Raw genomic sequence first — 26,437 nt, forward strand, 5'->3', positions numbered from 1 at the left:
TTCTTTTTGGGTCAGTCTTGGAAGGTTGTATTTTTCTAGGAAGTTGTCCATTTCTCCTAGGTTTCCCAGCTTGTTAGCATATAGGTTTTCATAGTAGTCTCTAATAATTCTTTGTATTTCTGCGGGATCTGTTGTGATTTTTCCTTTCTCATTTCTGATACTGTTGATTTGTGTTGACTCTCTTTTCCTCTTAATAAGTCTGGCTAGAGGCTTATCTATTTTGTTTATTTTCTCGAAGAACCAGCTCTTGGTTTCATTGATTTTTGCTATTGTTTTATTCTTCTCAATTTTATTTATTTCTTCTCTGATCTTTATTATGTCCCTCCTTCTGCTGACCTTAGGCCTCGTTTGTTCTTCTTTTTCCAATTTTGATAGTTGTGACATTAGACCGTTCATTTGGGATTGTTCTTCCTTTTTTAAATATGCTTGGAGTGCTATATACTTTCCTCTTAAGACTGCTTTTGCTGTGTCCCACAGAAGTTGGGGCTTAGTGTTGTTGTTGTCATTTGTTTCCATATATTGCTGGATCTCCATTTTGATTTGGTCATTGATCCATTGATTATTTAGGAGCGTGTTGTTTAGCCTCCATGTGTTTGTGAGCCTTTTTGCTTTTTTTGAACAGTTTATTTCTAGTTTAATGCCTTTGTGGTCTGAAAAGTTGGTTGGTAGGATTTCAATCTTTTGGAATTTACTGAGGCTCTTTTTGTGTCCTAGTATGTGGTCTATTCTGGAGAATGTTCCATGTGCACTTGAGAAGAACGTGTATCCTGTTGCTTTTGGATGTAGAGTTCTGTAGATGTCTATTAGGTCCATCTGTTCTAGTGTGTTGTTCAGTGCCTCTGTGTCCTTACTTATTTTCTGTCTGGTGGATCTGTCCTTTGGAGTGAGTGGTGTGTTGAAGTCTCCTAGAATGAATGCATTGCATTCTATTTCCTCCTTTAGTTCTGTTAATATTTGTTTCAGGTATGTTGGTGCTCCTGTATTGGGTGCATATATATTTATAATGGTTATATCCTCTTGATGGACTGAGCCCTTTATCATTATGTAATGTCCTTCTTTGTCTTTTGTTACTTTCTTTATTTTGAAGTCTGTTTTGTCTGATACCAGAATTGCAACACCTGCTTTCTTCTCTCTGTTGTTTGCTTGAAATATCTTTTTCCATCCCTTGACTTTAAGTCTGTGCGCGTCTTTGGGTTTAAGGTGAGTCTCTTGTAAGCAGCATATGGATGGATCTTGCTTTTTTATCCATTCTATTACTCTGTGTCTTTTGATTGGTGCATTCAGTCCATTTACATTTAGGGTGATTATTGAAAGGTATGAATTTATTGCCATTGCAGGCTTTAAGTTTGTGGTTACCAAAGGTTTAGGGTTAGCTTCTTTACTGTCTTACTGTCTAACTTAACTCGCTTGTTGAGCTATTATAAACACAATCTGATGATTCTTTATTTCTCTCCCTTCTTATTCCTCCTCCTCCCTTCTTCATATGTTGGGTGTTTTGTTGTGTGCTCTTTTTAGGAGTGCTCCCATCTAGAGCAGTCCCTGTAGGATGCCCTGTAGAGGTGGTTTGTGGGAGGCAAATTCCCTCAACTTTTGCTTGTCTGGGAATTGTTTAATCCCTCCTTCATATTTAAATGATATTCGTGCTGGATACAGTAGTCTTGGTTCGAGGCCCTTCTGTTTCATTGCATTAAGTATATCATGCCATTCTCTTCTGGCCTGTAGGGTTTCTGTTGAGAAGTCTGATGATAGCCTGATGGGTTTTCCTTTGTAGGTAACCTTTTTTTTCTCTCTGGCTGCTTGTAATACTTTGTCCTTGTCTTTGATCTTTGTCATTTTAATTATTATGTGTCTTGGTGTTGCCCTCCTTGGATCCCTTGTCATGGGAGTTCTGTGTACCTCTGTGGTCTGAGAGGCCATTTCTTCCCCTAGTTTGGGGAAATTTTCAGCAATTATTTCTTCAAAGACATTTTCTATCCCCTTTTCTCTCTCTACTTCTTCTGGAATGCCTATGATTCTTATATTATTCCTTTTAGATTGATCACTCAGCTCTCTTAAAATTCTTTCATTCCTGGAGATCCTTTTATCTCTCTCTGCATCAGCTTCTCTGCGTTCCTGTTCTCTGTTTTCTAGTCCATTAATGGTCTCTTGCATCTCGTCCATTCTGTTTTGAAGTCCTTCCAGAGCTTGTTTTATTTCTGAATTCTCCTTCCTTAGTTCTTGCATATTTCTCTGCAAGTCCATCAGCATGGTTATGACTTTTGTTTTGAATTCTTTTTCAGGTAGACTGGCTAAATCTATCTCCCCAGATTCCTTCTCAGGGGAAGATGTAGCAGATGCTGAAGCTGTCTGGATTAGTCTTGTCTGGATCATATTTTTTTGCCTTTTCATGTTGACAGGTGCTATTGACTGTCAGCTGGGAGGGCCAAAATTTTCACTTGCTACTGGCCTTTCTTTACTGGGGCAACTGCGACCCCTAGTGGCTTGTGTTGGGTAATTGCATGTAGAGTGGGTCTTTGTGTCTTGCCTGTCCGGAAGGGAGAAATTTCCCTTTCTGTGGGCGGAATTTGTCTCAGGCTGCTTCTCTGCTTTCGCAGCGCCCGGTGGGGTGATGGATGGGGGTGCTGCTTGACTGTTTGCCTCCGTGAGGGGTCTCAGAGCTGTTGCCCAGGGGGTTAGTGCACCCGGTTTTCCCTGTAATTTCCAGCTGCTGTACTGTGACCTGGGTTGTTTCCGTCAAGCTGTTAAGTCCCTGTCCCTTTAAGACTTTCAAAAAGCCCCCGCTTTTCTTTGTCACAGGGGCATCAGCTTCAGCACCTGCTCAGAGGTCTTACTCCCTGTTCCCCCAGTATCCAGGGCCCCCTGGGCATGTACTGTGTCTGCGCTCTGGCCCGGATGGCTGGGGCTGGGTGCTCGGGAGTCCTGGGCTCCGTCTCCCTCCCGCTCTGCCTATTCTTCTCCCGCCGGGAGCTGGGGGGAGGGGCGCTCGGGTCCCGCCGGGCCGGGGCTTGTATCTTACCCCTTTCACCAGTCGCTGGGTTCTCGCTGGTGTAGCTGCAGTCTGGCCACTGTCCTGCGTCTTCTGGTCTCTCTTTTAGGGCTAATTGTGTTTGTTGTATTTTCAAAAGTATATATGTTTTTGGGAGGAGATTCCCACTGTCCTACTCACGCCGCCATGTTGGCTCCGCCTCCCTCAGAAAAATACCTTTTATCCCAACTTTTCCTAAAATGGATATGCTAATTCCAATACTTCCATCTTTTCATTTTGGAATGGTACTCTTGAGGAATTCCATTAAGCCACATTTTGTTGGCTGAATCTGATTCATGCAAATAATAAAAGTCCATTGTCTTTTTAAAAAATCATATAATTAGAATGGTCATTAATTCAAACTCATGTTTCTTATCACTGAATTAGTAAGGCTTTAATTTAATACAAAATGATATAAGATTACTTTACATAGTCCTTTAATAATATCATAGTTGAGAATATCAGACCAAAAGAAGAGAAAATTTTGCTTAGGGTGTTCACATTCTTCTCCTCTGCTATATGATGGAAGCTCTGCTTGTTTTTTATTTTTTTTATTTTTTAAAATTGGTGACTGTCACCTTCCTTCTTTATCACTGAAGAAAACAAAACATAGACAAACATATATATATATATATATATATATATATATATATATATATGTATAACTCAAACACAGCTCTGAAACTAAAGAAGGTAGCAACCTATTATTAAATGCAGAACAGATTAAACACTTTTTAAAAGAAGAATCAGGTTTCAGACTTTAGCTTTGTGCTTGTCATTTAGGCTTTGGAATAATCACACTTGCTGTGGCTGAAGCAGTTGATGCTAGGCAGACTGTGGATTGACTGGAAAATTTAACAAGTTGCTTTTCTTTGTTGTAATAGTTCTAGCCATATATTTGTCTTTTCCAGCTGCAATGTGTACAGGATTTCCTATCATATAACCGATGGGTGAATTCCTAAATCATAATGCCAAGTTTGTGGCACCCTTCTGGGTAGATATACAAGTAGAGTCTCTGCATGGCAAGTGTCCTCTACCTAGGTATTTACTAGGTATGATTCTATGAAATCAGAGGCATGATTCTATGGAAAGGTGCCCCTGTTTTCAAGTAACAGACTCACCATCCCAGGAAGTGAACTAGACATTAAAATATGACAAACTTCACATAGGAATTTTAAAAATCCCCTTTGGTGCCATTCTTTCTTATCCAATTGGTAGAGAAATCCCCAAGGATGTGAGACAAGTAGTAGAAGTGGGTAAGGTCTCTTACTTGCTCTGGCTCCAAGTGCCTGGGTCTCCTGAGAGCCTGGTGTGCTATTTGCAAACTCTCGCCTAGAAGGTAACTTGCAGGTATTCAGGCAGCACCAATTCAGATTTACAAAGGCGGTAAAATGCTTGCAACTTGGGTAAAGTTCAGACTCAAAACGTATGAACTTTTAGTTTAGTTTGATATCACTTTTATCTCAGTCCTCACTAAGGGGGATGTACTAAAAGAAAGGTGAGCAGAAGTCTTTAAACGATCATCTCCACTCTGAGTTCCCACTGGAACCAGTTCCTGTAAGTCACTGGGATGTGGCCTGTTACTCCTGAGCACACCTTTGATATTACACATCAATAGATTTGTGGTCACTATTATTCAGGGTCTAGAACTGCTGGTGCTGTAGCCAGTAGTGCATGTTCTTGGTTCTCATAGGTATGGTTTACAAGAATTTTAATTTATGGCCCTGGATATTACCCACTTACCTCATGTCTAATTTCAGCTGGAATTGTTATTTGACAAGGCATTCCTGTGGCTGAGAAACTCTGCTTCTTTTATTTTAGCTGTTGATGGATTTAGCTGTCCCCTTTTTGAAGATTTGCACATTTCCTGGCTTACTTGGAACTGGTACCATGTGGGATCAAAGACAGCTAGAGACCCTGTATTAATTCTAATAAATGTTAAAATAAAAGTTAAATTACATTGTCTGGTTGCTGTTGTAACTAGAAAGAATAACTCATTCACAATAAGACAATGAATTAAAAATTAGGAACAGGGTATCTTATCTATTCCAAATGTGGATATAGATGCCTATTTTGCTTTTCCCTCACTATGTCACCCAGCACAGTCATATTTGGTCACACCACTGGGCCTTCATCTGGGTCTTCTGCTGTGGGGGTGGGAGGGAACTAACTCTCTGTGACCCCCTTGCCTCATAGCTTTTATTTCCTTATTGCTGCAGAGGCTCATGATGATGGACAATGCCGTTACTATCTCTGTGCCATGCTACTTCAGTCTCCTTTGCTGATGTATGTGGGCATGTGCTGGTATCTAGGAATAATTTTACTTTAGAGGAGACAGAAAATATCCCTCAACTTTGCTCGGTCCCCCAAATGCTAGTCTGAATTTGATTTTATGGATCATCTCATGAAGTCATCTCATGAATTGGAACTCATCTCATATGGAGCCTGCTACATAGCAGGATTACTATTGCCTGTACCCGGAGTCATGGCTCTCAACTTGTAAATCTCTAACAAAGAAACATAGAATTAAAGCCTGGAAAACTAAATTCCTACTGATGACAAGTGTTCTAATATTTTAGTTCTTTTATGTGATGTTTTCTCAGGTCTTTAGTCCTAGAAATGTTCCTGCAAGATAGTAGACTCTGTAGGATTGTGATGCAGTGCTATTGTATGAGCGATATAAAAGATGTTTCAAAAAAAAACCAAGGATTATTAGGATTTTTAATGACTAATACAATTATGTGACTCAGTTTCTAAATGGGCCCTGGGGTGAGTTTCAGTTTTCTCTTAAGTAAAATGAGGAAAATGATTTCTACTTAATGTGCTTTTTGTGAAAATTAATGAGATGGTGTATACAAAACACTTATCACTATGCCTGGAATAAGCATGGCATGCTTATGGAATAAGCACCCTGTAAATGGAAGAATATATTACACACATACCACACATATCCTTTTATTTCCACTGTCAGGTTTTGTCTACTTATACCTTCTGTTCAGAAAACATCTGTGTATCTAGCCCTTACTTCTGGCCTAATATCTAGTGTTTACTCACGTCTTACTGATGTTCCCATTCAGTTGTCCTTTAAATGGTCATGTTTCTTTGACCTGCTATCAGTGGCTTTTGAAGTGAACTCATTATGGTGGTCATTTTATGATTCACAGAATCATACAGCTTTAGAACTTCATTTGAAAGAGGAGGAATATTAAATCACATGATTCTAAAGGCTAGATTTCTGGGTTGTCAGTGTTGTCTTTTACACCTACAACAGAGTCTTTCAGACCTGAGAGGAGAGTCCAGGCAAAACATGGGTTTTAGATTGAGAAGGGGTTATGTCTGAAGGTAAGAGAGGACTTAATAGTGACAAGATGGTTACAAATTGTGAGCCCCTGCAAGGTACTTAACTTATTTATCCATTTAAAAAATAATATGAACCTTTATTATCTCATAGGATCTTGTGAGATCTAGATCCTAGACAATGTAGGTGAAAAATGTCTGTAAACTGCAAAATTCTTCATAAATACTAATTTTATCTTCTATAAATACACAATACATAATATACTGGATATATAAATGTATATGTGTGCACATTAATAAATTAATGTGGTAATAAAACCATTTTCAGTTAAACCCAATCCTTTGCATACCTTTTACTTGTAATATCCAATTTATGATCATCTGTAGTAGGCTGTCTGTGTACTGCACATAGATCCCATTATCTTGGATGTGGGGCTAAGAATGGAGAAGAGTGTAGATGGGATTTTGCTGCATGGGACTCCAAGTCAACCATTTGGGTGATGAATAGGTTGGAAAGCCCCTTGCTCATAGGGAATCATGAGACATTGCCCCAGAAGGGCTGAATGAATGGGGATATCAAACTATTTTCAGCTTCATGTGTATTAAGCTTTTTCTTTGAATATCAATGGATAATTTACTGGGATTATCTGCTCTCTCTCTGACTTAGAAAAACAAATATGATTCTAGTTTATTGTCATCATAGGAATTTATAAAGAGAATGCAGAAATGGCAAATTCATTTTAACTTCAGGTACTTTTCAGTTGAACCGTGATGATGTCCTAGACAACTGTGCAGTAAAAGATTTTGAGACTGAGTGCAGGTCAACCCAGACAAGTGCCATTATGAATGTAGCAGTGACTGCTGTAGGCTCAAGGGGTAATAGTACATGTACGTTGTGGAAATAGCACTGAGACCTTGGGTATAATCCTCGTGTCACCACATTTACCTGGGAGACCTTGAACAAGGCCTTAATCACTCAGGGCTTTAGTTTTCCTCATTTGCAAAATAATTGGCATAGCCAGACTTCCCTCCATTGCTCTGTCTGGTTTTTATATCTTCCATTTCTGAAAAAGGGGCAGTTTATACAGTTTTGTTCATGTTAACTCAAATACACCTTTACCAAGGAAGATGATCATCCTTAATGATTACAATTCTCCTCTATTTATTTTAGAGGATATTGTGAGATCTAGATTCTACAGAATGTGTGCAAAAATATTTTGTAAACTGCAACTGTGGGGTAAATTTTAAGCCACATATAGTGGTTTCAGGTCCTGCAGTTTTCTAAGTTAGTAAGCTCTCTAGACAGTCAAAAATATGAAAGAAATTCTATTCCTTTTAAAGAGTATTCTCAGACATTCTTTTGGCCATAGAAAAGGAAAATAAAATTAATAATTATATTTTTAGCAGATGGAAGCTGAATGTGTTTGACTTGGAACCTTCTATCGTCCTCTGTGACTTTCAAAATGAGAGATAGTATTACTAAATTTTCCTTCTCCATTAAGAAAAAGGACTTAACATGATTGTTTCTTTTTGTTTGATATAAAGATTTACAAAATCTTTTTTTTTCTCCTAATCTGCTGAAATCAGGCTTACCATTGGCTTATCAGATATTTTGGCCTGATTTTAGTGAAATCATTTTTTCCCAGTTAAAAAAAGTCATTCCACACATTGCAGGGCATATTCAAAAGATATGGATCCCAAAAAGTTGGCGGGATCTCCTGAAGTTGTCTGGAGGGAAGTTTGCAAAACCCTCACACACTGCAGCCCACTACAGATTGTGGTCCTCCTTCAGGATTTATGGTTTTATTTTCTTCCTTATTCTCATTTATTTTAAAAGGCTCTAAGTTGATGGGTAGCCAATCAGCATCTTAATTAAGGTGAGGGGAGGGGATTCGTGAATTTAGCTCACTCTTGCCACTGTTTTTCAAGGAAAAGATCCCTTGTGTGATGACTCAGTTTCTGTTTTCAGATCAGACTCCGACCCCAACAAGATTCCTGAAGAACTGCGAGGAAGTGGGGCTCTTCAATGAGCTGGATTGCTCTCTTGAACATGAGTTCAGGAAGGCCCAGGAGGAGGAGAGCAGCAAACGGGTAGGTTTGCTTGGATGGACAATTTGACAGGCACTTCTTCTAACACCTGCTAAAAACTTGGGTGGAAACTAGTTGGGCCTGCACATTGTACTGATGTGGTCCTAAATAGTATGTTATCCATTTGCAAGTGTTCTTCTGTTAGAGAAAAAAAAAAAGATGGACCCCTGAATTTGGTAGAATCCAAAGCTAGAAAAATCAGGGGGAAAACAGATATCTGAAATACAAAATTCAAGCAAAAAAAGTTACCTGATTTTTGTCCCTAAGTCAGATAAATTCACAGGCTTTTTCTATTCAAAACTAGCTGTTTCATTTGGTTAAATATTTCATGGTGAGCCTTACATGGGTGATGAGTGCAGAAGATGAGTCAAAGAAACAAGAGGTGAATAATCATAGCAGTAGGAGAGGGGATTTCATCTGATTTTGACCCAGGTTGTAACTGTCTGATTTCTGTAATCTTCCTGGTAGCTCTCCACCAGGTTCACAATTACTTCCTAGTCATATTATTGAAAATCTGTTATTGTTGAGACAAATAGGTTAATATAAGTGTGGAATATTTGTTCTTAAAAATGTAGAAAATCTACTTTATGAATCCCTCTAGGATATATTCAGTTTTATTATAATGTTGTGCTTGCATTTTGAGATCACTTTATAAGACTAAGAAAAGGAAGTGGGGTCACAAGTAAATGTGGTAACAGAGCTTTTTAGCATTTTTCTTATTGTTATGACAGAGCATTATTGAATGTCCATAATGTACTGAACAACAAATTAGACACATTCCATGAAAGAGACTTAAAATGGGAAAGTTGGTTAAAAGGAAGGACCAGCTAGGTCATAGTGAATTCTGAAGTTCCAGCTGTTTATCTGGAGAAGAAATTTTAAAAAGCTCTGATAGCTCTCTGAGTGTTTCAAAACCTTTGAATCCTTCTCTGTGCAAAATTATAATAATCCCCTTCCACCAGATTTTTCATGTCACATTTTCATATCAAAATAGTTAAGGGCTTGTATTCAGTCTGTACTGCTTTAGGAAAAATCAGAAAAACAGCTGAAAGTTACAGGAAGGGTACGAAATCCCAATCAACTCATTTTACTTATTTATAATTAATTTGTCATTCATACTTGATGCCATCCCACCCCATGATATGAAGGACATTTTTTCTTTTTTTAAACACTCATTTGCCAGGTGCTGTTCCTAGCACATAAAAATTTTTAACTCAATGAAAATAGAAGGTGCACATTCTCTGTTTCATTGCAGTCAAATAGATTTTAAATAAAAACATGAAAATAGCAAGGAAGAAGAAGAGTCAGAAAGTCTAGTAAATTTCCTCTGGTTGGGTGATAAATAAATTTAGCTCTCCTGGTAGATGTAGTGTATATAAAGACTGAGCAATTCATCGAGATAGTCAAGGCTGACTTCTTAGATTAAACTGAACTATAAGAAAGGTGTGTACTTTGTTCATATTGTCTTCATTTCTGATAGAATGGTTTTAACTGAAGTGTATGCCATAGATTTTCATAAAGACATTTACCAAGGACGGCTTTAGGAAGCCTGTGCTAGGGGTGTGGTCTTAGATGTTCTCCTTTACATTGTGCTCATGACCATCTATATGAAGCCCCATGGGAGGAAATTCTTGCAGGTCTGAATTCCAGGAAATAGTCTGCTTCCCCTGAGGAACTGAAATATTTTCTCCTCATGGACATAAGAATCATGTAACTGGCTCTGTTTCTCTTTTTGCTTTGACTGCCTAGTTAACAAAAAGCCAAGTTTACTGCTCAACTGAAAACTTTTTAGAACACTCCGATGAGCAAGGTTTACTCCCCTCTCTCTGCCCCATCCCCAATTAGACTTTCAGTTCCAGTTTGTTTTTCCTCTGGACCTGATTTTTAATTTTAAAAAATTTTCATGCTATACATTTTTTTGTGAGTGTGAGTTGCTTTTGATTCCCTGTAGGTTGAGAAAGAATAGAAATAAACTTTAAAAATTAAAGTAATTAAGCAAGCAAACTTGAGAAAGAGGACTATTATAGTTGTAGAAATATGTATTTTAAAATGTTTTTTAAGTGTGTCTTTAAGTTGCTTTTAGCCATGTGACAGTTTCATGATGGGTATGTGGGTGGGGGATCCTTCAGCCACCTTCCCCTGTGGTTTTGGGTGGACCTCTCAGGAGACCACTCTCTTGAGTCCCACCTTTGCTCGCATAGACTGAGAACTGGACAGCATTCAAGCTGTTGTGGTATCCTTCACTCTTGCCTCATTCAAACAGAGGACCAAACCCAGCTTCTGGTGGCCATGGCTACACAAGGAGGTATCTTCTTGAGGCCGAATGCATGTTAACTCATCCAGTAGCCAAATGGGCTATGTTGGTGATTTTTGCCCTAGCATTTCTTTGGAAGCCATAGGATGTTCAAATGAGGAGCTGGAGATGTTTTCCAATCTGCCGGTACACTTTTACCCACCATTTTGATCACATTTCTCCAACTACCAACATTTTTGGCACACTGCCCCCCAGCTCCTACTTCATTTATTCTCTGCTTGGAAAATAGCAATACAAGCTCTTAATTCAGTGTATACCCTCATTACTATTGAGTGCCCTCTTCTCTTTCCTTCCTTTTGATCCACACTCGTATAATTATCTTTTTAATTCTGTGTTTCCAACTCTTTGAATATATTTTTCTCTAAGTCTTTTAATAGAAGACTTGCATTAGTTTCTTCAAGTTTTAGTGAAATGGAAGATGGATTAATTTATCTGGAGAATTTGGTTAAAAAGATTCTTGCTTGAGCTTTCTAAGTATTTTATACAAAAATATTGGAAAGTTTGGGCCAGTCCTTCCCTCTATCTTTAAATTTCTAGTCTCAGTTTTGACTAGAAAATTCTTTATTAAAGAGCAAATAGAGACTTGATTCTTGCTTAGCCTGTGTAGCTGCCTATTGGGAAAAACTGTCCTACAGACTATTTCTAATTCTGACATCCTTTTCCAAAAACATCCCAGTGTGTGTATAGAAGGAAGACAGGCTAGAGGCAAGTCATGATCAACGGGAAAAGCCCCAATATCTGTATTCATATCATATGTAGCAGACAACACATTCCACAATTGCCTTAATCTTCCAGATTAATATAAGCTCATAGCTTCAAAACTCTTTGATAAAATATTTTTTCCCTTGGAAAACACTCATCACTAGCAGGCCTCACAAATCTCCTTTTGCCTATGGCTTAGAAATCAGGCTAGTCCATGTCCTGAAACAGATGAAAAACTCTAGCTCAACACTTATCATGCAATAAATATTTCCAGTGCCACCCCCCCCCCCAATATTCCAGGCACTGTCCAGTGCACTGGTGAATATATCACAGACTAAAGCTGATTCAAAACAAAACAAAACAAAACAAAACACTGTCTTTGGATACCTTACTTCTCATGGGCAAGACAAACAATAAGCAGGTAAAAACAATAAAATGTATGACAAGGTGCTAAATGCCATGGAAAAAAATATAGCAGGGAAGGACACAGGGAGTGCTGGGGGTAGTCAAAGAGGGTAGTTTGCTGGTAAGTGGACATGCAGCAGAGACCTGAAGGAGGAGGAGGCCTGAACCAGGTGTGTGCTGGTGAGAAGAGTGTTCCAAGTGGAGAGAGCAATTAGTGCAAAGCCCTGAGGCTGACAGATGCTCTGTGGGCTAGAGGAATTGCAAGAAGGAAGGTATGTAATAATGCTAAAGAGTGGATGTGGGACAGCAAATCCAGGAAGGCTTTGTAGACTTTGGCTTTTACTCAGATAAGATGGGGAACCATTGGACATAGCAATAGCATCTGACTTATATATTGGAAAGATCTCTTTGGCTCCTCAGTTGAAAGTAAACTGTTGAAGGGCAATAGCAAAGAGAGACCATCTAAATTAAAGATGATGGCAGATTGGTTTAAGGTAGAGATGGAGGACATAGTTAGGTTCTGGATCTATTTTAAACATAGAGCCAACAAGAATTGCTAGTGGATTAGATCTGGGGAGTAATAGAAAGAATGGACTCAAGGATGAACCAGGTATTTGATCTAAGCAACTAGAAGGATGGAGTTGCCCTCGTGAGGAGCAGGTTTGAGGATAAAATTGAGGAGGTTGTTTTAGACTTGTTAAGTGGAGATATTGAGTGGGCAGATGAATATATAGGGCTGTAATTCAGGAGGAGGTGGCCCATCTGGAGATATAAATCTGGGAGTCATTGGCGTATAAGTGGTGTTTAGGCACACGAAACTTGGTGGAATCTCCTAGGCCAGGAGTGAATAGAGGTGAAACAGCGAAGAGGTCAGAACATAGAACTTGACAGACTGTGTGTTCAACTCTGTTCAGTGGCCAGAGATGACGCAGAACACTCCTGGGGTATCAAGTCAAGTATGGGAATTCCAGCATAAATGCTGAATGGACTGTAATTACGTGCAATCAGCAGGCTGATTTTGTGTTCCATGATAGAGGACAAACCAAAACCAAAACCAAAAAAGAAAAAGAGAAGGTTGAACTGACCTCTTCCATTTGATTTCCTTTTTAAAAAATAAAATCTAATAAATGCACATCTAGGTAGTAGGAGAAAGCTTTATCATATGATAGCAGTCATATGAGAGTGTCTGTGCAGGTATGTGTAAGAAAAAGGAGAATTGAACGGACCAAAAATGAACTCCTTTGTCTTGCTGAGAGAAATATGACATTACAGCCCAACGCTGAAGGCCCTGAAGATGAAAAGTGTGTTGTATAAGTGCTGAGTGTTGTTATTCTCCCTTAGGACCTAAATCTGACTCATTATGCTGATGCAGCAATAGCAAATTAGGACATTTCCATACTCTAGAATTCCTACCCAAATGATGAAAAGGGCAGTCTATTCCCAGAGGGTGTTCACTGTTTAACACATGGGAACACGGAACAAGCTACAGCCCTAAGATCTTGGATACCAGCACAACAGAAATTATGGAACAGGCCATTGCCAGGTCAGCCCCAGCTCAGAAAAATAGGCTTCTCAATCTAATTAAATTCTGTACCTGAAGATCAGTTACCTGATGCCACCAGTTACTTAGGGAGAGAGGGAGGTGCTTTGCCTTTGTGCACAGTCGCACTCTGTCAGCCTCTGACTGGCACAGCTGCTCTCTGGGGAAGGTGCGAGTGGCATTGGGCAGAAAATAAAAGATACCAGTTTGAGCAAACTTGCAACAGCTACATGTTTCCGGTTATGGTAACATGTTGCTTCTATGATATTTGTATAGAACAATACCTCCCTCCTCGAGAGGTCTGGAGAAAAAGAATATTCTGAAATCTAAACTTGGTTTTACCCAGGTTTGGAAAATGTCACCATGTTTGCTAAATCCTAGTAGATAAGACTGTTTTTTATCTTTCTTTTCTTTTTTTCAATTGGCATGACTGAAACAAAACACCCATTGCCAGTGTTATAACCTATGTCTTCCCCCAGCTCAGTGACTGGAAAACCTAACCCTTATATTATGAGGTCCCTTTCTGTCCCCCCATTTCAGTACATGACAAATGCAAAGTACTTCCAGCCCTCTCCTTGGGGATTTAAATCATGCCCGCAGCTCAGGTGGAATTCGACACTGGAAGAGCAGTTGGCTTGGTCTTGGAATCCCACTCAGGGGAATGACTAAACCAATGGATAGACTGGAATCTATTTCATGTATTTTAGTTCCCTGGGATTTAGAATTAATGAGTATAATTTTAACAGAGATTATTAAGAATTGGTATCCACTTCACATATGTTAATGAATCAAGATGTGATCTGTGGCTTTGTCTCAATTTTACAATGAAGTGGGAAATAAAAATACTGTAGAGTTTTTTTTTTTGGTAGAAAGTCAGGGAAAACATTGTTTATTGCCTTACAAAGAATGAGCACTGAATATCAAATACATTTGGTGTGGATGATGAGGGATGGCTCACAGCTTGGAGGGGTACAAGTGCTTAGTTATCTCCTCTTTTGGAGAATTAGTATTTTGGGATAATTTGGTCCTTAATGGCTGAGTCCTCACAACCTGATTTATTCAATAAAGAAAAACTTACCTCTTGAGGTAATAAAGAAAATCTTACCTCCTGAGGATGAGGATTAAATTTCTAAAGCTAACTCATTTGGAAGTTGATGGCTTTGCCTTCAGCCAGTGTTAGAGTCCAAATTAAAGGGGGTGGTGGTGGTGGTGGCAGTAACTGCCAGTGGATGTCTTTTAGCCTGTGAGTGTCAGGTTTCATTGTTCTCTGAGTTCAGTATTAAGCATTTAAGTGTTTTTGTCATAGGTTTTATTTATATTTCTATCACATGACATTTGTCCTGGTAAGATGGAGGTCTCTGCTTGAAGTCTTTTCAAGGACTGATCGCAAGGCCATCAGAGGCTAAAGTTTGAATTAGAAAGGTTTTACATCCATTCTGTGCTGTGGTACATGTTCTAATATGACATGCTGATGTTTCCAGCTATGGAGCTGAATAAACTGGGAGGATTGGGCCCTGTTTGAGATCTAACATGAAGATTACTAGAGGAAACTAGGCATTGATTTGGGGAACCTCAAATTGTGTTGGAAATGTTGCAGAATAAAATAGTATTTTCTTGCACCAGTATTTCCTGTTCAGTTGTTACTGGGTATGGTAATGATCAAAGTATCATATACATCTGAAGCATATTCAGGTCTGAAGATGACATTTTGAACATGTTATTAATGATAATTTGATTTTGGTCCCTTTTGTTAACAGGGAATAATCTTGGACTATTTTGTCTCTGCCTCCTTGTCTTTTGACTATATGCATTCTAAAAAGGTTTCTGTTTACACCTCCTGTCAGAAAATTCATCTGTTCTCAAAGCTTAACAGACAATTCCACCCAGACAATCCCCGTATCGATACATCTAGTCTTCACCTTGGACTTGAATATTAGTCTCTAATCTCCAGCAATTCCTCACCTTCCCATTTGAATATGCCACTGCTTGCCCAAAACCTCACTCAGGGCATTCTTGTACAGACTAACTGCCGTGTCTGACTTCCCTGGTCTGTCAGAGGCATATTTTGCCCACCTACCATCAGAGTCAGCCTTGCATCCCACCTTCCTTTGCCCCATTCCCTAGATCCCATCAACTTTCTTAGGAAAGAGTACTCCTCTCTTCCTTTTATTTTCCATTTCTATCACCTCAAGTCCAGGCCATCATCACTTCACAGGGTTATTGCTGTGAATTCTAAGAAAGGTTTTTGACCTCTAACCTAACTTGAAAGAAGTACCTGGCATTAAGCATTACTACAAAATCAAATGAATTTTTAATAGATGAAAACTAACTGAATGTATAAACAGAAATAAATTGTTCTTGGAGCTGTTTGCCTGTGGCAGTTACAGGTGTAAGAGGGAGAATGCTGAGAGTATCAAGAGAATAATCTTGATTCTGTGACATTCTATGCATGGAATGTATCTAAAGGACCAGAGCAGGGATGGGGCTCGGTGTGCACTAAAAGACAAATAAAAGAAGCCAAAAATAGCCCCAAACACAGTGGAGTCCTGAAGCTCCCCAGGCAGTGCAGTTAACCCACCCTCAGACTGCTTGTTTAGCCTGCCTTCCCATCAGGCGGACTTGCTGTAGCTGAAAATTAGCCCAATTGAATTATTTGACTGGGAGGCTCCTGACTAAAACAATTATGAAGCTCAGCTTTAAGGGCGCAGAAAAGGGCAGTTTTTCCTAGCAGGAGACTTTCTCATCATCAGGGTGATTTTTCTCTTCAGGTTAGGTTGGGTTCTCAGCTGGTTAAAAATCACTCCTTACCTGTCTCAAGGCAAGCAAGGCAGACAAGCCAGGTTGGGATTTCAAGGTATTAGCCCAAATGGAGTCATAACAGGGAATTGATACTCTCCTCTGAAGGAATCAGTTTCCAGCTGTGAGTAATTCAGTACTTCCAACACACCAGACAGCCACAGAGAGGCGGGTGTGGACCTGAGGACAGGAGGCCTTTGCATTTGTAGAGCAAGTTCATGCTATCCTTTGTAAGGCCCTGTGTCAGTGCTCTCGAGGGCAAGCAGGAAAACAGATCTGTTTTCTGGGCCAGATTGAAGCAAAATGACTAAAAGATAAAGCTTCTGTTCTAGGCAGTAAGCATTACTCACATTTGGAAAACTGGACCAAATGTTAGACTCAGTGAGCATCCGTAGCTAAGAACCACTTACCTGGGCCCCTCACAGAGAAGTGAGAAAAAAATTGACATTGTAGAAAGAAAAAAGGAAAATAATAGTTTCAAGAGCCTCTGCCTCTATCATCTCATAAATCCAGGTGACCATTAAGTATGGTTTAGAGCAGGTATGGGAGTGATTTACTCTGGGAACTCTGCTTTCACATTTGTATGCTGTTATTTTCATATTGATAAGGCTGAGGCCAGGAAATGGGATTCCAAGCATTCCTCCGTCCGTATTTCCAAGCATGTTGGCTGTCAACTCAAACCTGTGTTGCAATTACTGATTTTAGCATCAGAACCCTTCAGGAACATTTTCCTTGTTCTTCACTCAACTACCGCCAAAGCCCAAACACCTAGGAAAGTTTGTAAAATGGTGGACATATCCTCCTGAATTACTTGTAGCACATTCCCACACTTTGGGGAACTAGCCCCCAGAGGGCTCACTAACTGGTTGGATTGGGGATGTGGTCAGGCTGTTCCCTTGGGTAGCCACCCACAGTGTCACCTGCTTGCTCCTTATTATTTGGCTAGGATGATCTTTCCCAGGTGCAGTCTCCTCCAGAACATTGCTGGGCTTCACTTTGTTCTTTGCTTTCTGGGATATTAAAGGGTGTTTTTGGTCAGTCTGAACCTGTGATTCTTCTGTGTGACAAAGCTAGTTCATTTATTTGGCTCTAGATATGGAATGCCAGAAGGACTTTTACTATCAGCATCTCCTCTAAGCACATAGTTTCTAAAAAAAAATGCATTAGCATTGGCAAAATCAGACCGGTGTGTATATAGATGATTTTTTGACCTTTGACCTGAAGGCAATGTGAGCTGTTTCATTTGATGGTTTTGGATAGTCCCACCTCCAAGCACCCCCTTCATTTTTTGGCACAGTGTGGGCTTCCCCAGTCCTCTCGGTGAATTGAGGCAAACCCTGCATTTGAATTTGGTGTGGCTGTAGCAACAGGCATCGCTGGGATCTGCATTATGTGCAGAGTCCACCAGCTGTTATGCAAAAACTTTGAAAGTTGATCACAGTGCTGTCCGAATCCCGCCTGAGCTGGGGCTGGGTGCGGCCTTTTGCTGTGACTTTATGTTTGGGTGGAGGCTTTTTTGGGCTCTGTAAGCAGTCATGTCCCCAAAGAAGAAAAGCCGTTGTGTTTGGCTTGATTGACTACAGATGATGCAGCACTGGGCATTTTGAATCACAGCCGCTCTCAAAGAAGTTGTCCTCTTCCTGGCTTCTCTTGGTATGATTTGTTATGCACAGAGCTTAGGAACTTTCCCAGAGGATTTATGAACATGAGGCTTTTGCTGGATTTGTTGGCACATTGGCCCAGGCATTCCTATCCTTTCCAGGGAAAGCCCAGAATCCACAGCACTCTAGAATATAGCGTGTATGTGAGCTCCACCCTTCTAGCCCCACTTGGTTGGTCCCCAAGTGGCCAGAAGGCACAGGACAGTCAAGAATTCTGGCAACCCATGTTGCAGTATGAGGTGCCAAAGTGTGGTGTGAAGTATGAATTCTTGTGCTGCTGGTCCACCTGAAAATGTTCTCCTAGTACTTCTGGTGCTATTCACAACAGCCCAGATGTGGGTGGCAGAGTATAGGAGCCCCATCAGCTGCCTGTGGTCAACCATGGTCCTTCTGAGGATAGGTCAGAGGTCAGAAGTAGCCTAACACTGTGTCATACTTCCCAGGTCATTCCCTTCACTGCATCTCATTATGTAGGCACTTCATCTCACATCATCAGAAGAAGGGTGAGTGCAGTACAATAAGATATTTTGAGAGAGAGACCACATTCATTTAACTTTTATTGCAGTACATTGTAATTGTTCTTGTATAATTGGTTATTGTTGTTAATTTCTTATTGTGCCTCATTTATCAATTAAACTTCATCATAGGTATGTATATAGAGGATAAAAACCATAGTGTACATAGGGTTTGGTATTATCTATGGTTTCAGGCATCCACTGGGGGTCTTGGAACATATCCCCTGCAGATAAGGGGGGGACTACTGTAATGTAGAATACTGTCTGAATTAAGGGTGAGGGCAAGAAATCCTAACTCCATTCTTTCACTCTCCAAAAGTCATGCATGATTTCATTTTCTCACTGCTAACCCGGGTCTTTTAACAACCTTAGAGTTATACACATACATATTTCAAATATATTGAGATCTTTGGAGAATAGAAAATAAATCTCATACCTGGATAGATGGTGATAGATGTGCATATCACTGCAGCATCTTACCTCAAACATTCTGTCTGATGTTGTCTAGAAGAAGTGTCCAAAAAGGGTCCTGGGAACAGAAGTCCAAGCTCTATATTTACAGAGACAATAAGTCAGTGGTGACATCACTGCCTGAAGGAGTGTCTCTCCCTGCACAGCGTGGGGAGGGAAATAGCTCCTTGTTCCAGATCTCTGCTAGATTTTTTTATTTGCACAGTAATAATGCATGCATATATGTGTACATGTTTTAGGCAAACTGATCAATCGCAGCTTTGAAAATTTCCTCATGATTCTGACCATTACCTAGAATTGCCAACAATGTCCAATTCAAAACCAGTTTAACAGACATTTGATGTCAAAGAATAACTACCTACTGTCCTCTGATGGTGAAGATGGCATAGTGATTTGTCTACCAGCTGGGTGTGAACTCTGAGTTGATTTACCATTAGTGATGACAGATTTATATGTATCCAAACACACATGCCCTCCTAGAGACCCCCTTGTGACCAGAGGCACATATTGCCAGACAGCTGGCCAGAGCCAGGGGTACAGTCTGTGACTGGAGGAGAGGGGAGTTGCTTTGACCTCATTAGTGCTGTTCTTTTAATTGAGTGCTACAGTCCCAGACTACAGCTCTGGTGCTGTGCTCCTAACACAATGGACTGGTATATTTAGCAGGAAAACAGTCTGTTAACAACACTGGTGGAATAGTCCAAGCATTATTTTCTCTTCTGAGATTTAACATTTGCCCTTCCTAAAGTCTACTGCCATTTGACAAAATCTCATGATGATGATCATGGAACAGTGGTTTGGTGTTGAAAACAAGTGTTGAGATGTCACATCTGTGCTTCAGTCAAACTGAAAAATGGACATGTAGAGAAATGCCTGAGACGCTCATAGAGAACAGGGGACAGATGTCTCTGATATTTGCGTATGGGTGGGTGTTAGATGGGAGAGTGTGAATGGTGCTTGCGTGTATGCTAGGCATGGCTTGAAAGGAACTTAGCCACTAAAATATTTTGCCTGGATGCTTTGTGGGATTTATTCAGTTCATCCTGCTGAACTTACTGGCTTTTTATCAAACAGTAAATACCACTCCAACAAAACCATGCCCCGTGAGTATGGAATGTTGGCTCGGTGCAGTTTTCAAACATCTATTTAGGACTTTCTGCACTCACACACTTTTATCCAATTCCTCCTCCTTCATTTCGAAGTCATAGCTCTTAGTTTCTCATCCCCTCTCTGGTGTTTGTGAAGCCCCTTTCTTTCAAGTTTGCTGCTGAAACCATTTGATATATTTGCCAGTCAGACAATGAGGTCTGAACAAAGATGACTAATATTTGCATTTGCCTTTCCTTTCCACAGAAAAGAGAAAGAGACCCAGTCTGATTTTTAAAGTGGTCCTCATTTCCTACACCCCTGGCAGACGTGACCTGCTCCTAGTGGCAAATGCCTTTCCCAACAGCTGTTTGGTGATTCTGTGTCACTGGGCTCACTGTAAAATCAGGCATATCCTTTTAATTACCTGTTCATAGTTCAGCAATGCTGAGCTCTGTGGCACAGAGAAAGGGGATAAACCTTCATTGTAATGGATTTTTAGTAAGACTATCTCTGAGATAAGAGTCCTAAATCTTGGCAGTCTCTTTAGAGTACACACTCCGTGATTGCACACAAATTCTTGGCTCCCCAGAGCTGTGTTGTAAATGGAGTTCTCTGGACAGGGCTGGGTAATAAGATACTGCAGATACATTTGAGAGCAAGGTGCACTTTTGCTTTATTTATGAAGATAGACATGCTGGTTGAGGGCTTAATCACAGCTGATAAATCATTTTAAGAAAGCCTATTAGAACCATATGCTGATTTTGTGCATTAATACAGCGTGTCTGTTTCCAGTCTAATAAGACAGGGTTTTCTCTCATGCTCTCTGTGTCTCTCCAGTGAGGACTATTTATCTGTTTAAGTGGTATCACTTGTGTGGGAGCATTTATCTCTTTAGGAGGGAACATTAATAAAAGAAGGTGAAAGGAGAGGGGGAAGGAAAAATGAGCAGAGGTGCCCACTGCACAGTTCCTGTGTGTATGAGCACATGTGTGCACATGTGCTTGTGTGTATGTGTGTGTGTTTATGGTACTACAAAGGAAAGAGTCAAAAAACTGAGAACAGGAAACATCTCAATTAGAGTTTCGGAAGACCGTGGATTGGTCTTCACTCAGCATAAGGTAGTCATTTCAGCCCAGGTGGTTATAATACTATAGTAAAAGATTATCTGAATGTGGGGGGGAGGGTGCACTGACATTTTGGTTACCTCACTTTTCCCCAAACTAGGAGAGGTCTGTCCCAGGAACAGGTCCCAAGGCTCTTTAATGAGAGCCATATTGGGTCTCTAACTGTGAGCCAAGTTCTGTTTATCACTAATTGCAGGGGTGCCTTGCAGATCTTTTCTATTATTTCCCTATTATACCCCTGCTCTTTTTATTATCTTGCCAAAATTCAAACAGTAATAATTGTATGATTTATTGTTTATTAATAGACCCTTCTGCTGCATCAATTGCTGTATTTAATAGATTTTAAAACAGCACGGCTTTTACTAAATGACTGGATTTATTTTTACCTTCCACAGACAAGTCATGTATTTGTGCATCTCACTTGGCATTCTTCAAAGCTCTTCCATGGTACTCCTCCAGAATCCTGTGTTTCTATCCATATAAATAAGGGCTATTTTTTTGTGCATGGACAGTGCTTGTATGCCAGGAGGATGTTTTAGGAAAGGATATTAATTTATCCTTTAGGATTACATCCAGGTTGGGTTATATGACCTTCAAGTTTCTTCCCAATTCACAGTTTCCATGATTCTCTAAAAACAGGGTTTAGAGATAGAGATTAAGTGAAAAGTCCATTTTATACAATTTAGACCTAGTGGGGAAATATAACAGCAAATTATTAGTGAGATTATAAACAAGTAATATAATTCACTACCATTCATTGGATTTCTACTGTTTGTCAGGCATGGTACTAGAAGTTTTGTTTATATTAGTCCCTAACCATCACAATAATTTTATGAGATAGGTGTTTTTAACCCTCATTTTACCTAATAAGTTAAAGCTTAAGAGTTTAAATAATTTGCTGAAAGCCACAAAGCCAGGAAGTTAAAGATCCATTATTTGTGTTTAGGTCTGTGTGCTGGAAAATTCATGTGCTTCCCACTTCTTCAGACTGCCTCTTCCTATCTTTATTTCCTTACAGTACATGTACATTTTAATATATATGCTAGTTTTTACAAAAAGGTTCAGTGGAAGCTTTGTAAAACATCAAGATGTGCTTGACCTCCACAAATACATGAAAAACAGCTTGACTGTACTCACTATATCCTGGTCCTTAAAATTCTTCTATAGGCCTCTAGTTTTAGCTCCATATTCTTCCGTGTTCTACAGCCAGGGCTGCAGACAGCAGGTTGGCCCTGAGACCTGCCCTACTCAGCAAGATGCAAAATTCCAGTTCCAGTCCAGATATGGGACAGTTCTCTCATCTCTAGCATTTTATGAGTAACGTCCTCTTGCTATGGGAATTTCCTTCTGCATCTGGTCCTAGTGACCACTGGTTTTCTGGAGTAAAATGAACTTTGTTAGGTGGAGATGTATTTGGAGTTTACATTAGATTCTAATAGAATGATATCTACTTGAATGCCTACCTGTAAGGAGAGCCCACTGAGGAGAATGCTGCTATGGTCTCTTGGGGTGTTGCCTTGGGATCCAGAGGGTTGCCACCCCATTATTTCTGGAGTTCATGGAGTTTTGGTACTAGGATAAAGAAAATTGCTGACATATAGGCTATAGTCAGTGTTATATACTCAGATGTTGGATTTTAAAGGAAAGCTTTGCTGTGCACCTTCCCTGCACCCTTGGCTTCCATCTTTAAAGATGTTTTTAATATGCCCTCCCAATTCAATTGAACAAACTCTTATTGAGGGTTCAGTATGTCCCAGGTGCTGCATAAGGTGGGCCAGTTGCCAAGGCTGCCTGTTAGTGGGGGAGCTGCTAGTGGTGAGGTATGGGAGAAAGTTAGGCTTTCCTAACGGATCCTAAGCTACTCTGGGATCATGTGTACAGTAAAAATAGCAATGTCTGTGGCTACTCAGTTCAGTTGCATGGTCTATGATCTGATCTCAACTTAATTTATCAGTTTTCTCTTCTGTGTCATTTTCTTTCTTGTGTCTTTTCTGCTTCAGGAAAATGGAGTAAGTCTTCCTTCCCTAAACCTATCTGTTGCTTCCTCACCTTATTGTGCTTGCCCATATAGTTATCTCTGCCTGGAAGGTTTTCCCCTCCCCCTCATCTCGGACCAAATCTAACCCCATCCATGTAATTCTATGTCAGATGCCACCTCCATGAAGCCTTCTCTGAACCCCCCTTACCTGATGCAACATTGGCCTCCTATGAATTCCAAAATTGCTTTTCAAGTATTTCTTATGACACTTCTAACTGCCAATCTTGTGTTCTGATATTTGCTGTATTCTCATATCTCACCCTGGACTATAAGCCATGTTATTGCAAGCCTCTACCTACCCTCTCTGTCCCTCTCAGCACCATTACTTTACACATGGAAGAAGCTCCATGAAGATTTTTTGGAATGGGTGAACAAATGAACATGAGTGAGTGAATGAGTGTCCTTCCACAGCAAGATCACACTACCTGGTTTACCTAAGGCAAGGAGAACTGAAGTGTCTTCTACCTCTAAGGAAAGATGTCTCAAAGAGTTTCAATATCCATTTTCTTTTCAAGAAATTTGCTAAATCATGATGACTGTGGATAAAAAATACCCAGTAACATAGTTGTTGCTTAATAGCCATACTGTGTAGAGAATTTTGAGCTGAATGCAGGAAGGCTTTGAATGAGAAATTCATCTATTCATTCAACAGTTTTATATGTGTCAGTCATTGATATACAATAAGATAACACTTAAAATGCCAACACTTGTAATAAAGTGTGACAAATTTTTTGTCCCATAATAGTATAATAAGGCTAAGCCAAGAATTTCCTAACCCAGTAGTGTGTGTGTGCATGTGTGTATGCTGGGGAGACTAGTAGGTGTCATTGATAAGTCGTGGTTAAGTAAACTAGCCTTATAAACCTTAGTCTTCTCATCTGTGAAACAGTAATAATAATTGCAAGCATACCTCATTTTATTGTGCTTCACTTTACTGTGCTTCAGTGATACTGCATTTTTACAAATTGAACGTTTGTGGCAATCCTACACTGAGCAAGTCTGTGTGCACCATTTTTCCAAAAGCATTTCCTCACTTTGTGTCTCTGTCACATTTTTTAAATTCTTGCAATATTTCAAGCTTTATTATTATTATTACCATATCTTTCATGGTGATCTGTGATCAGTAATATTTAATGTTACTATTGTAATTGTTTTGGGGAGCCACAAAGCGTGATCATATAATATGGTGAAGTTGATCAACAAATGTGTATATTCTGACTGTTCCACAGAGCAGCCATTTCCCCAGAACCTTTCTCTCTCCCTTTCTTAGGGACTCTCTATTCCCTGAGACACAACAGTATTGAAATTAGGCCAATAATAACTCTACAATGGCCTCTAAGTATTCAAGTGAAAGGAATAGCACACATCTCTTACTTTAAATCAAAAGCTAGAAATAATTAAGCTAGTGAGGAAGACATGTGGATGGCTGAGATAGGCTGAAAGCTAGGACTCTTACACCAGTTAACCAAGTTATGAATTCAAAAGAAAAGTTCTTGGAGGAAATATAAAGTGCTACTCCAGTGAACACATGAATGATAAGAAAGAAAAACAGCCTTATTGCTGATATGGAGAAAGTTTTAGTGGCCTGGATAAAAGGTCACATGAGCCAAAACATTCCTTTAACCCAAAGCCTAATCTAGTGCAAGGCCCTAACTCTCTTCAATTCTATGAAGGCTGAAAGAGGTGAGGAAGCTGAAGAAAAGTTTGAAGGTAGCAGAGGTTGATTCCTGCAGTTTAAGGAAAGAAGCCATCTCCATAACACAAAGTGCAAGGCGAGGCAGCAAGTTACCCAGGAGATCTAGCTAAAACAATTAATGAAGGTCACTCTACACTAAAGAACAGATCTTCAGTGTAAATGAAACAGCCTTCTTTGGAAGAAAATGCTATCTAGGATTTTCATACCTATAGAGGAGAAGTCAATGACGGCTTCAAAGCTTCAAAGGACAGGCTGACTCTCTTGTTAAAGGCTAATACAGGTGGTGACTTCAAGTTGAAGTCAATGCTCATTTACCATTCCAAAAATCCTGGGGCTCTTAAGAATTATGCTAAAATCTACACTGCCTATGAATCTATAAATGGAACAAGAAAGCCTGGATGATAGCACATCTGCTTACAACATGGTTTACTAAATATTTTAAGCCTGCTGTTGAGACCTACTGCTCAAAAAAAAGGAAGCCTTTCAAAATATTACATAATATATGTGGTCACTGATGAAGAGCTCTGATGGAGATGTACAACAAGACTAATGTTTTCATGCCTGCTAACACAACATTGATTCAGCAGCCCGGGGATCAAGGAGTCATTTTAACTTTCTAGTCTTATATGTCAAGAAATACATTCAATTTCAGAAGTTTATAGTTTGCCATAATGATTCTTCTGATCTGGGCAAAGTAAACTGAAAACCTTCTAGAAATGATTCACCATTCTAGATGACATTGAGAACATATCAACTCTGTTCTAAGTGGAGACTGAAGATGTGACTTAATTGAAGCAAACACATAGTAACACATGAATGGATAAAGAGCTGCTTCTTAGAGATGAGCTAAAAAGTAGTTTCTTGAGATGGATCTAATTCTGGTGAAGATGCTTTGAAAATTTTTGAAATGACAACAAAAGATTTAGAATATTACATAAATATAATTGATAAAGCAGTGGCAGGGTTAAAGAGGATTGACTCTGATTTTGAAAGAAATTCTACTGTGGGTTAAATGCTTTCTAACAGTATTGCTTGCTACAGAGAAATCATTCATGAAAGGAAGAATCAATAGATGCAACAAACTTTGTTACTGTCTAATTTTAAGAAAATGCCACAGCCACTCCAGCCATCAGCAGCCACCACCCTGCTCAGATGATGGTTAGCATTTTTAGTAATAAAGTAGATTCACTGTTTTCTTAGACATAGTACTATTGCACACTTAATAGACTACAATATACTGTAAATACAACTTTTAAATACACTGGGAAGCCAAAAAATTAATTTGATTCACTTTATTATGATATTTACTTTATTGCAGTCATCTGGAACCTGCAATATCTTTGATATCTCTGAGGTCTGCCTGTACTTATAGGCTGTTGTTGGTGAATGAAACCTTCTATATAAAGTGCTGTAATGTATATGCAGTGATGCTCAATAATTCTTGTATGTGTATACACACACACACATACACACACACAAAGGATCAGAGGCTATTGAGTGCCAAATCTGGAATGGGAAGTTAAGCAAATACTCTACCCCCATAATTTTTCCTGTATTTTAGTTAGTAGTTGTGATTCAGAAGTCCGTTTCGTCACTTCAGTGGGCCAAGAAACCAAAACCTTCAAAAGGCTTTAGTCAAAACTCAGAGGTGGGTTTAGTGTCTATGATGCATAGTG

At 39.6% G+C, this 26,437-nt stretch overlaps 1 protein-coding gene across 4 annotated transcripts in view; it reads left to right on the plus strand.

Moving 5' to 3' along the window:
• Positions 1-26,437, plus strand: part of CREB5 (cAMP responsive element binding protein 5) — a 385,945-nt gene that overhangs the window by 79,852 nt on the left and 279,656 nt on the right. For all 4 annotated transcript variants that reach the window (XM_036897402.2, XM_057504611.1, XM_057504612.1 and 1 more), the window contains one exon: positions 8,292-8,413. In XM_036897402.2, the coding sequence (XP_036753297.2) occupies positions 8,292-8,413 (122 nt within the window). The remainder of the gene's footprint in view (positions 1-8,291; positions 8,414-26,437) is intronic.

This window comes from Manis pentadactyla, chromosome 7 (assembly GCF_030020395.1).
Source record: "Manis pentadactyla isolate mManPen7 chromosome 7, mManPen7.hap1, whole genome shotgun sequence".
Taxonomy (NCBI): domain Eukaryota; kingdom Metazoa; phylum Chordata; class Mammalia; order Pholidota; family Manidae; genus Manis; species Manis pentadactyla.